General features: G+C 35.6%; 1 protein-coding gene across 1 annotated transcript; it reads left to right on the forward strand.

The window, feature by feature from the left end:
- The first annotated feature begins 4352 nt into the window (after positions 1-4352).
- LOC137738657 (chlorophyll a-b binding protein of LHCII type 1-like) lies at positions 4353-5356 on the forward strand. The gene has a single exon (XM_088700251.1). It carries the CDS (start codon positions 4717-4719, stop codon positions 5185-5187), a length of 471 nt encoding a protein of 156 aa, XP_088556377.1. The 5' UTR covers positions 4353-4716; the 3' UTR covers positions 5188-5356.
- Positions 5357-13378: the final 8022 nt, after the last annotated feature.

The raw sequence follows: 13378 nt of genomic DNA on the forward strand, positions 1-13378 counted from the left end.
TCTTTTAAAATTTTAATATGAAAATTGACAGAAATGATTTTTTTTCTTAATTTTAGGATCGAAATAGAATTTTACAAACACAACATTAGACCCGGTAGTTTCTGACACGATACGAAAACGCCACGAAAATAACGAGTTCTTATTAATAACGGGTTCTTAACTAGTATACACGCGAGTAACACATGGGTAACCTATTTCGACCCGTTAAGAAAAAAATTATTTTGATAATTTTAAAGTTTAATTACTAAAAGATTTATTATAAAATACTTAGCCATATTAATATATACAATACATTCTATATTAAATATATAGTTTTGTATTATTATTCTATTTGTATAGCCAAGAACTAAGAAGACATACATACAAGTATGAAAAATGTGAAAGAATATATAAACACTCGTGATTCATCATTATTCCTTCACGAGTAAATAATGATTATACTTACATTATCGTTTAGATTTTTAAAATCCCCCAAACCCTCATGAATAATGTTTTATATTTGAGGGAAAAATTAATAAAATTAATAATAATTATTGTAGAAGTGTAAAGAATGTAAAAAATATATATATATATATATATATATATATACAATCACTCATAGTGATAAGCTTTACAACTTTCATGAAGGGGTCAGCTTCAAAATCCAACACTATAATCCATAAACCTTAAATTTATATTTAACCATCGATTATCATTTACGCTTTATTCTTCTTACTTAATTTCATTTTTAAAATTTTCTTTTTTGAAAAAATGATCATCTGCCGGATGTAAGAAGATGAACGGTTTAAATTTTCGATATCACGTTTCGATATTTACGATTAACAGAAATATGAGTCGATATCATATTGTAGAAACTTTATAAACATCAAGCAATATTTTCACTAACCGTAAACTTTGAATATAATATCAACGATCCAAACCATGCATCTTCCTGCATTTTCTAATAGATCATGTTTTCAAAAAAGAAAATCTGAAAAAACAAAATTTGATGAGAACAATAAAGCGTAAATATAAACAACAATCAACGATTAAATTTTGATCTATGGTTTATATGATTATAGTGGCGAATTTCGAAGTTAAGCTCTTCATGAAAGCTGTAAAGCTTGTCATTATGAGCGTTTATATATTTTTTTTCTATATTTTTTACACTTCTACATTAATTTAAAAACTATTAAAGATTTTACGTAAATAACAATCGTACGATAAATGAGAGTAAATCTGTACCGTTAGATTCTATTTCACTTATATTATTAGAACTTTTTTGGACGAAAAAAACTCCTCTATTCCAATATTTTCCAATTTTACCATTTAATCAATTTAGGTAAGCGAAAATATACTTAAAAGAAAAATGTGTCTTTATGTTTTGGATGTGACAATATAGTGTGTATATACTTATTTAGTTTTATGTTTTTTATTTGATTATTTATTGGTTTAAAATATATTTTCCTTAATGAGTAAGGGATTGGGTCATATTACATGTTAATAATATCGGGTCAATTTCGGATCGGATCATTTTACCTGTTTATTTTAACGGGTGTTACACGACACGACCCGTTAAAATATCAGGTATAACATGAAAACGATACAAACACGAAAAACACGACATGAATGTCAGGTCTACACTGACAAAAATAACTTTTTTTTAAACTGAAAATAACTTAACTGCCTTGTATATAAATAGGTTATTTCCTCTCCAACCCAATCATATTTGCACCTTTCTCCCAAAAACTCTCTCACCCAATCCCCAACAGAACCCTAACCCCCCGAAGGGTTGTTTCAATATCAGATTTTGCAACCGATTTACCTGCAAAAATAGAGTGTGCAAGTGTTTCAAAAGGCTGAGAGTGGCGTGGATGGGGTCCACGAGGTTGCAGCTGCCCATGTCGAGGATTTGCAGCGAACTCAGCGACCCCAGCTTCGACGAGTTTCATGACCCAATTAAAACCTCCCCGTCCATAACCTTAGTCAAAGCAACTCTTCCGCGTATATCACAATTTCTACCCACACACATGTGGGCTGAACTTCTTTTGGATGGTAGGTGATCGCCCGTATCTCAGGTCTTGATAGCAACGGGGTCGTGCACGTCACCCTCTGCCACAAGAAGTTGGACTTCTTCCTGGGGAGGCAAGATTAATTCCCCAGGTTAAAATTTATAATTTTTATGCCTCTCGTTTAGACTGAATCCAATGGTGGGTTATAGGCTAAATTTCTCCTCAAACTTAGTCCAACCCAAAGGAAAATTTGGGCTAAAAGTTAAATGGGGAAGTGAGGTCAGATTCCGTTCAAAATTTAACCCAAAAGTGGCTGTGGGCCCCACCGAAATGCTTGCTTTTCAGCGTTTGGGCGCCAAACACAGCCCAACCCAACCCCCAACGTGCCTAACAAGCCTTCCGACCGCGAGGGACCCACCCACATGGGCCTGTCAGCCACATTCCGCCTTGCAGCCAACGCCTCATTGCATCCGAGTCTATAGAGACGTTAAAAGTTTTCCGAGAATTACAGACTCTACTCACGCAGTCACTTTGTGGAAGGGTTGGAATTGCTGATTCTGCTGATTGTTTATGGAGTCTATGGGGAATCTCACAGGAGTTCAAATCTTTTTCGGTTCATCATTTTCTCCATGTGGTTTCTGGTTGCTTCGTGGTTGTTTGCTCCTTTCATATTCAATCCGTCCAACTTTGACTGGCAGAAAATTGTAGATGACTGGACAGATTGGAAGAGGTGGATGGGAAACCGTGGTCGTATTGGAATATCACTTGAAAAAAGTTGGGAATCATGGTGGTATGAAGAACAGGAACACCTCAAATACACAGATTTCCAGGGAAGAATTCTTGAGATTGTACTTGCGCTTCGGTTCCTTATTTACCAATATGGAATTGTTTACCACCTTGATATAGCTCATCACAGCAAGAGTTTACTGGTAATTTCGTGTTCCATTATATTTCACTAGTTGTTCTCCTGTTGGCCTATAAATAGTTGTTTAGCCTTAAGGCCTAATTCTTACGACTTTTTTCAATTTCTTTGCAGGTTTATGGACTTTCTTGGGTGGTTATGGTAACTGTTCTTTTCGTTCTAATGGTATGCAAATAAAAATCACTAATAACTAATAACTAATAAATATGTTTGATGCAAGGCTGTTTGGACTTGGTTTTGACTGGGTTACAGATAAAAATGTTACTTCTCGGATAATATGATATATCTGATATTGCTTATTTTGCATGTTTCCATCCGATAGTTTCCATGGGTGGACGAAGATTTGGCACCGACTTTCAGCTCAGTTTCAGGATTTTGAAAGCGCTTCTGTTTCTTGGTTTCATGTCTGTCATGACTTTCCTATTTGTTGTTTGCGGCCTTACCATTTCAGATCTATTTGCTGCAATCCCTGCCTTTCTACCCACAGGCTGGGCCCTGCATTTCAGATCTATTTATCCTGTGAAAATCCCATTGAATCACAGCAATTAATTTATGAGGAAGATTAAGAGCTGGTTTGGTATTGCTATGCTTTGAAAAAAAGTTGTTTCTGCTGTGCTGTGAGAATAAGTAGCTGTGAAATAAAGCAGCAGAGTGTTTAATAAACTTTTTTGTAAAAGTGTTTTTGAAAAAAAAAGCAGTATTATAGTGTTTGGTAAACTTTTATGTAAAACAGATGTAAAAAAAAGCCGGTTTTTCAAAGCTGGGTTTTGCAGCTTCTTGTTTTTGGCTTTTTTTTACCCAAAACTGTGAAAAAAGCTGAAACTGAATGTTTACCAAACACAAAAATAGCTCCCAGCTTTTTTTTATACTAACTTTTTTCAGAATGACTTCAATACCAAACCAAACCTAAGTGCCTTTGTAGTTGCTTGTCTTTGCCACTCATTGCCTATTCCAAGTTTCATGTACATCATTAGCTGCTACCATCTTTCCACTTATGATGTTAAATTGCATAAAGTTTTAATGTTCGCTTGAATTGGTAGATGCTTCTATATACGGCCGCGTTTCATGCAATATCATTAAGACCGTTAATTTTCAATCAATAAACCAAAGAAATAATCAGTCGAACCGTGCATGCAGCTGCATAGCAGCAAGGAATAGCTGAACGTGGGTGGACAATGTTTTTCACTCAAAATGCGCATCGGGCTCCACCACTTTGGCCCCTATAATGTCTTTATATGTGGGAATTTGTTTTATGTATGGGATGAGTCTCTACACTTTAGGGATTCAGTTTTTAGTGCATTAGAGAGCCTTATTCTTCATTTATAGGATCTATACGGTGGTGAGAATAGCTTTAAGGGCTAGCATGATGCTCTAACTAAGTAATAATTATGTACTATTGACCTTAAATGTTTGATAAAATGAGGCATTTCAACAGTATATATACCCACCAACGTCTTTAACCAAAGAACAACAACAACAAACCACTCGATCGGCTCTTCAACAGTGTCGAGTCAAAACGCTTTAATTAGTTTCATTTTCTCAAATGGCTTCTTCAACAATGGCTCTCTCCTCTCCTTCTCTTGCTGGCCAAGCTGTCAAGCTTAATCCATCTTCATCTAACCTCCTCGGTGAGGGCCGAGTCACCATGCGCAAAACCGCAGCTAAGTCCAAAAATGTGAGTCTCCTTCTTACCTAACTGGAGAATTCCCTGGAGATTACGGTTGGGACACTGCTGGACTTTCAACCGACCCAGAAACCTTTGCCAAGAACCGTGAGCTTGAAGTCATTCACTCGAGATGGGCAATGCTTGGCGCTCTGGGCTGCATTTTCCCAGAACTCCTATCCCGCAACAGAGTCAAGTTTGGCGAGGCCGTTTGGTTCAAGGCGGGAGCTCAAATCTTCAGTGAAGGAGGGCTAGACTACTTGGGGAACCCAAGCTTAGTCCATGCACAAAGCATTTTGGCAATTTGGGCCACACAAGTTATCTTAATGGGAGCCGTGGAGGGCTACAGAGTTGCCGGTGGTCCACTCGGTGAGGTGACCGACCCGTTATACCCCTGCGGGAGCTTTGACCCCTTAGGCCTTGCAGAGGATCCGGAGGCTTTTTCCGAGCTTAAGGTGAAGGAGCTTAAGAATGGAAGATTGGCCATGTTTTCTATGTTTGGATTTTTCGTACAAGCCATCGTCACCGGAAAGGGACCAATAGAGAATTTGGCTGACCCCGTTAACAACAACGCTTGGTCATATGCCACAAACTTTGCTCTATGGCAGTGAGGGTGACATTCCCTCAAATCCTGAGAGAGAAGCACTTTTACTAATCGCTTTTTTAAGCTAATTGTTTTGGCAAATTGTCTGAATTAATTGGGATTTTATCATTTTTTTTTTCTTGTGTGCTTATGTTGATAAAACTTAGTGACCAACGCAAGGGAATATATCAACAATTGAGATTAAAGTTTCAAGTAAAAGTTTGCATTGTCCGTGAATGTATCACCGCCTAATTAATATTTATTTAAAAATTAACACTGAATTTTTTCTTGGTCTGACAAGTTAATGAGGCAGCACCATGCCTTAAGAGAAAAGGACAACCCTCATTTGGCATCTGCATAATTTTCTGATGGACTGGGGCCCAAAAGAGGCAGCAGCGTCATTGCCACTAGCTTCATCTGATCCATACCATCCTCTCATGGAAAAGGCAGAATCAATTCGCTGAGGAATTCAAGCAAACATTGGAAGATAGAGACTTCGAACAAAAGAGACTTCGGTTGTAAGGGTCCACCTTTGGCATCTTATGATATGGTTATGGGCAAATGGTGAGGACTGAGGAGTGCCAGCTGACCATTATGAGTATTAAGTTAGATCATAAGCAATCTGCTTCAACATGTTTCGTAGGATCACATTAAATTAGATCATAAGCAATATAGGTAGCTACCTTGTTATCACGTTACAAGTTCATAGTTGACTCAGGTTTAAATCCAATTTCAGTCAACAGTTTCTATAGTAATAGAAGTCCCTTGGCCATGACACGAAAACTTTTGTACATCCGAACACAACAATGACAGATGTAGTTATTGTAATAGTCATGAGACTGTCTTGTCATTTCTTAATTGCATGTGGAGAACTAATATAACAATCTATAAACTGTTACAAATTTCCATCCATATATATTAGATTTGATTAAGAAAAATCATCCATATTATTAGAGCTTCCTCTCATTATCCAAAAAATCTTTAAGATGATGTCATTACTCTCACCAAGAAGTACGTATGTGGAAAAATTGTACTGGCAAGAGACATCGATACTTCCATATATATTTTCTTCCTTTGTTCTTTTGTGAGGTTAAGTTCATTTAGCTAGCTAGTAGAACATGTCAAGCCACCTGAATTGAAAATGAGACGGGCTTCGGCAAGCTCAAAACAAGGCGGGCTCAACGTAGAAAACTAAGGCATAGAAAACGAGCTCTCACCACTCTACAAACCCACCTTCCTCCTCTCTGTGATCACACACACACACCACCACTTGCACACCTAGATGGAAGAGCCCCCAAAAACCCCAGGCCGTGCACGGGAAGCCCCACAGTGAAGTTGTCATTGTTCATCGTCTTCTCCGACATGTTTCGTATTGTTTCAACGTTGGTAAGCTTCTAGAAACCCTTGGGTTGTGTTTTAGGATTAGATTGAAGCTTGTTTTCAGAGCCAACTTTTGGGGAGTGCAACCGATTCTATTGCACAGGGCTCCAAAATTTTGGGGGCCCCCAAAAATAGTTTTTTTTATTGAATATAATAATATTATATAAAACTAATATATAGTATACTAATCAAATAAAAAAATATGTATATAAAAATCTAATGGGCCCCAAAAGCCATACTACTCCCTAAAATATGTATGCAAATTGTATAAAATAATAATTAATGAAGGGCAAAGTTAATCTAGCAAAAAAAAAAAAAAAGGCAAACCTAATCAATTAAAAGTGGAGAACTCCACTGACCGAGGGCCCCAAAAGCCATACTACTCCCTAAAATATGTATGCAAATTGTATAAAATAATAATTAATGAAGGGCAAAGTTAATCTAGCAAAAAAAAAAAAAAAGGCAAACCTAATCAATTAAAAGTGGAGAACTCCACTGACCGAGGCAATCAATTCAGATACTCAAACTTCTTCTTTTACGCCAAAGTCTAATCGCTGCTTCCCCTTTTTTTAATTCTATCACACCATACTACCAGAGCACCAAAAGTCAGAATTCCAGTCCAGATGCTGTCGCCAGTGTCCCAGTTTACTTCCCATTCTCTCTTCAGTCCCATTGTTATATTTCCCACAAATTATTAAACCCTAATTTATAAATTTATGAAATTGAAGAGAAACTTTCAAATCATGAAGACAATTCAACTGATCAGAGTGATGTAGACTTCAATCAAAGTAAGATATTTACTAGTTTAAGTATATTGACTTGAAATTTGAAGATTTGGGTATTTCTCATCTATAATGATTTTTTTTTCTTTTGTACTTTTCAAGGCAAAATCAAGAGAAGAGCAATCACAAAAAATCACTAGATGCACACACATTACGGACTATCAGGTTTCATTGTTCATACTTACTATAATTTTATTGTGATCTTATTTGAGATATAAAAGATGGCACCTACTAGAAAATATTCATCTGGCTACTTGAAGCGTCAAAGAAAAAGAAAAGTTGAACAATTGACTCAGTCTAAAAAATGAGCTATTGATAAGAAGGGCCATTTTTATGAATTTCGCACAGGGCCCCGAAATCTCAGAGACGACCCTGCTTGTTTTAAGTGGTGTATACATGTGAATCGCAGAAAATAGCTCGAAGTAGCTTTTCTAAATTTTCCGGTGAGCACCGCCCCTTTCGAGGCAATTTCCAACCAAACCACGGCGATTTGGCCGATGTGAAAGCTATCAATCTCTTCGTCTCATGGAGTACTACAACTTTCCTTTTTGTTTCACCCAATTTCGTTGAGTATTGAAGAAGTTATGTTCATTTGAATCTTACCCAGTTTCTGGCAGCTTTCGAGGCATTTTTCAATCAAAACACGACGAGTTAGACATCATGCAAGGTACCATTCTCTTCGTCTCGTCGAGAACTATGATTTCCGTTTTTGAATTACTCGATTTAGTTGAGTATTGACAAAGTTATGAACGTTTAAAACTTGTCTAAAATTCCGGCCGAAATCCGGCATTCTTCTGTCGAATCCGGCGACCCACAGTTTAGTAAACCCAAGCCCTTTGGGCCATTTAGAACTTGGGATTTAGGCCCGTTAAACCCAACCCCCTCTTCTTTTTATTTATTTATTTTCCTAAAACCCAACCCCCTCTTCTTTTTATTTATTTATTTTCCTAAAACCCAAAAGGCCTTGGGCCATCTTGGTTAGGGCCTTAGGCTCGCTCCCACTAAAACCCAAAATTCAAACCCTTTTTAATTATTAAACGCCAAAACCCTTTGAGGCCAAAACCCTAGGCCCATCCATATCCCTTTAACCTTTTACCCCAGGCCTTTGGGCCATCCTACCAAGCCCAGCCTAACCTAGTGGAATATTCTTTGGAATATTCTTATGTTGAATTTTTGGAAATTTAACTGGAACCCTTCTTAGAGTAATTCGATGTCCTAAATCCGTTTATGAAGTCTGTTTTCCCAAATTCAATCATTTGAGCATAGTTTTATTAATTGTACCCTTTTATGTGCTTAGATGCAATTAATAGCAACGATTCCGTTATTCCTTTTGGCACGGCTTTGCACCAACGCGGTGTACGGTGAGTGGACCCCTTCTAAAAATGTATGTTTTAATAGTAGAAATGAATACATGGAAAGCATGATTTAATGATTATGTTTTATGAAATAACATGCTTATTGAGGCTAGTTTGAATTATTACTATTTTTCCTATAACCCATGTTCTTTATAGGATATCTGATGGATGATGATATAATATTTAGAACATGTTTCGAACACCTATTTATAGTATAGATGATGGATGACTTTATACTATGAAGTTGCCTTCAAATATATGTATGTTCAATGGTTTTGTACTTACCTAGTGGTCCCTATTCCGCTACGGGGCAAGGGATAGATTCCGTCATAGGTGATTTTCCTCTGGCAAATTGGCACAGGGACAGGGAGCTGACACGGGGCCTGAAGGTGATTTTCCTCTAGCAATTGGCACATGGGCTGGGAGCTAGCATGAGGCCTGGAGTGAGATTAGACATTCACTAGCGATTACAATATATATGAGTTATGTTTTGAGACATTGCACGGCGTGCTAGGTTTCAAAAAACCTATTTTATTTATCATGATATGTGTGTTTTCATAAACATGAGGGTTAGTATGTTGATAACTGTTTTATTATATCTATATCAACTTGGTCCACTCGTGTTTGTTTTGCGCCCCCTTCAGAACTTAGAATCGAGGCGTACAATTCCAGCGTCAAAGCACTTCTGCATCGGCATCTTCGAGTCTTCTCAGTGTACTACCCATTCTTTTATTCATTAAATTTTATATTATTTCTTTTAGTGTTCTAGTTAGTTGTATGATCTGAACACGTTCCTCATTTGCACATTAATTATATTTAAATTTCTTTTATCTTATTTATATTTTAGTCCTCATGCATTCAATAAATGACTTTCGTCATTCTCGGGTGTCGTCCAACACATGCCTATCCTAATGTTCGAAGAATATTGGGATCGGGGCGTGTCACTGAGAGCTGAGAAACGCTTTCACAAAGTTTGCAAGTCAGTGGGGTTAATATGCTTAATTATGTTGATGAAACTTGGTGATCTAAGAGGAATATAACAACAAATGCTTAATTTTGTCCTATTACATATAAACTTCTATTTGGTTGCAATATTTTAGTTGAATCAAAATTGTGATGCGTTTGCAAGAAATGGTAAATATGTGATGTAAATTCAAAGTCTGCAGCAGTCTGCAGAACTTCAAATGTTGCCGCTTACAAACTTACAGATACTTTCAATCATCTGCATTATTTCATCCAGAAACTTCTAGTTAATGATATCTCATACAACAATATTCCAATTCGTTCTAGGTTGTAATTACATGATTTTCGATTATCCGAATCCTAAGGCTACATTGTACTTAATTGAATTGTGTAATAAATTGAATTTAAATAGGGAATTTTAATGAAAAACTTCCGGTACTCATTTTAACGAAAAACTACATTTTTACATTAAGAAGTCAATCCTGATACTATTCACTTTACTTTTTATTTTGCCCTTATCGTCAAAACTCAAAAAATTTAAGCATTTTTCATTAGTTTTCCTTAAAATGTACTCATTTTAGTTTAAAAAGGGACCAAAAAAACAAGGGACCGCTCGAATTCCTAAATATGAGCTTGAATGATTGGATTCATAAAAACTTCCAATTAAGATGCAGACTTGAGCAGTAGCGGTGCTCGTTTTCTTATGCAACAAATTTGAATCTCCCACTATAAATAAATTTTACGTAGAATATTATTTTTGTCAAAAAATTATAAGAACTTCTGATGAACAATTCCCGTACAGTTTCCTTAATAATTTACCCAAAGTTCGGGAACTTTTCACGGCATAGATGTTAAGTCGTCTTTCATTATAATTAATAAATAAATCATAAAAGGATAACATAAATTTATGTTACTTGTTAAAACAAAGAAGAATGTCCAGTGTGCATGGATAATGTGAGGGTGTGAGAGATAAATAAATAAATAAATTGGAATAATTATGTAAGGGCCTCGTGCAAGCATCCAAGAAACGAGCATCTTATTGGAAATGGAGTGTAAGGGGGACAAATCATATACAGAAAGCAACAAATTAATTATAAAAATAGAGACACTTTCTTGGCTACTTGATCTCCGAGTTTCTTTTGGGTTTATCCTAAATGTGGGAATGTTATTAATACTAAAGGCATAGATATTTAAGATATGACATGTGACAGATGCATTAAATTCATTTTTATTTATAAGCGAAATGTTTTAGGTTTAATTCTGGTCAAAGGTAAATTAAACCACATAATTACTAGCTCATTAACTCACTCCCCCATCTCTTTAAATGTAGATAATATCGTTTGTGCAAAAAATAAAAAAAAACAGTGAACCATCAACATAAGATACTCGATATATACTTTCACACTATTATTTTCCATATCAACTCAAGTTTGAACGATTTTCGTTCAGTAGCAAAGCCAATGTGAGGTCATTGGCAACTACTGACCCCAATTGGTTTTAAAATCCCTCTTTGAACTTTTGTTTGACCGTAGACCAGTTAAGGCAAATGGAATAAGGATACCTGTAATCAATATATTTTTTTAATTGACACAAACCAAAACCCTTTGGTGTACTTGCTTGTCAAATTCATGTTGCTTTACGGGTTGCTACTGTTTCTGTTGAAAGAGTTTTTTGGTGATGAAAATTGTGAAGCTTGGTTATATGCATCAAGAAAAATGTATATGATTCTATTGATAGTGATGTGATAAGATGTTTCTAGAACATAAGAACACGCTGTAGACAATTATAAATGAAACTATGCTCGATTTTCAGAAGCTTCTTTTTTTATGACCACATTTTTGTAAATTCATGGCTTCGCCTTCTCGTTCATAAAATTTGAATTCGATACTTTCTTCAACAAAGTGAAGATTGTCTCTTGTCTCTCACCTCGTATTTTCAATTGCTTTGAACTTGGAAACCCATTTCGTACAAGAAACCAACCCCGTAAAACCATCGACGGGTTAATTCTACATGTCATTGGTTGGTTTATAACTTAATAATGTCATTAGTTGCTAATTAATTTAAAAGTGAATTGGCTGGTTTTTTTTGAAGTTATGTGCCCAGAATGTGGGCTATAAAGTAAAATATATGGAGCCCCTGACTTGTGGCCTACAGAAATTCTCTTTCAATTTCCTATGGTAGCTAAAAGAAATTAAGAACATAAAAACAGAATCGTTGTCAATTGTACCCAGCTCATTTGCTACATTTGACACTTTTCTTTTGACAAAGTAAAGCACAAAAAGCATGATTAATTTGACACTTCACTTATAAGAGGGATTAGAGAAGGTTTTTGGGAGATGTGGGACAATTTTCCATCACAAGTTCCAACACAACCTTTACTTGAAGCTTGAAGTTTGGATGATTAATTTTGATGCAAGTCGTATTCATAACAACCCAATCTCGAGGTTTTACCGAATTAGCATATAATGAGATGAGATTCAATTTAGAATTCTTGCAATATTGGCAATTAATTAACAGTAAAGTTAAAATCAAATATGCAAACAAAGTAAACAAAATTTCTCGTAAAATAGAATTCACACAATATAATAAGTCATAGCCAGAGTTTAAAATATTCACAAAATTGTCTATATTTTTGTCAAAATATCTGAAAAATCAAGAATCAATACGGAAATAGAGGGTGAAATGAAAACTTCACCTTATATCGGCGAGATATAGAAAAATCAATGAATATCGATAATATTTACCGATTCACTACAGAAAACTATGCTAGAACCCATTACGTGTTTTAAACTTTTGAATATTTTTTTTTTGAGAAAATTTTCTCTAATTTTGACTAAATTTGAATAGGTATATCAACTCAGCCCATTCTAAATTTCCATAATTTTCATCGAAGGCAATCAATATCGATATCGATATGAATATTTTCATAAATTTACATATCAATATTTTAAACACTAACTACAACTGAATCTGTTCTTACGTGTTTTTTTCTTTCTTTATATTTAATTATAAAGTGCATGGACAACTTCTAGCTAGTTTTTAGTTTTGGCAGTTCAAGATATAATGATCAAATATGTATATGGTAATTATCCAAATTTATAACTCCAAGATGGAATATGCAGAAATTTGTCTTGTATGTATGATGCAATGCAAATTGCAACCGTACGTACTTCCCTATGTCACGAAGCATGAAAATATTCCTGCACACACTCATTTAATAAATAAGTTGAAAATAAAATAGCACAGCAGCGGCCATGGCTGCAGCGACCTTATCGCCGGGAAGAGGAATGGGAATGGGAATGGAGAGAGAAAGTACGAGCTCTTTAGATTCGAGACTTCTGACTAGAAAAAGACGGGGTCATTTATTTATTTAAATACAACAATATGAGTTAGTTAACGTAAAATTAAGCAATCTGAGTTAGGTCAAACATTAGAGAGGAAATAGTTTTGTAACAAATGTGATACCAGAGTCAACAAAGTCATCGAACGAATATTTGACAATAATTTTAACACCAGCCCCTAGCCCCATCACTCGTATCAATAACCTAGTTCACGTTAAACTTGAAAATACCTCATTTAGAGGCTTCCATTGCTCATAACTCAGGAAAAGAGTTCTCCTATGAATCAAAACTTTTAGCTTGTCATCGAAGTTTTTAACACGCTGAATAAGATTTGGAATACTTGGCTTTAATCCATGCAACACTGAATTTTAACAGTTTGAGCTGGAGTTAATTAGATA

The sequence above is a fragment of the Pyrus communis genome, chromosome 9 (assembly GCF_041283825.1).
Source record: "Pyrus communis isolate YQ-2024b chromosome 9, ASM4128382v1, whole genome shotgun sequence".
Classification (NCBI taxonomy): domain Eukaryota; kingdom Viridiplantae; phylum Streptophyta; class Magnoliopsida; order Rosales; family Rosaceae; genus Pyrus; species Pyrus communis.

Coding starts and splice junctions, on each gene's coding strand:
- LOC137738657 (XM_088700251.1), top strand. CDS start 4,717: ATGCTTGGCGCTCTGGGCTGCATTTTCCCAGAACTCCTATCCCGCAAC.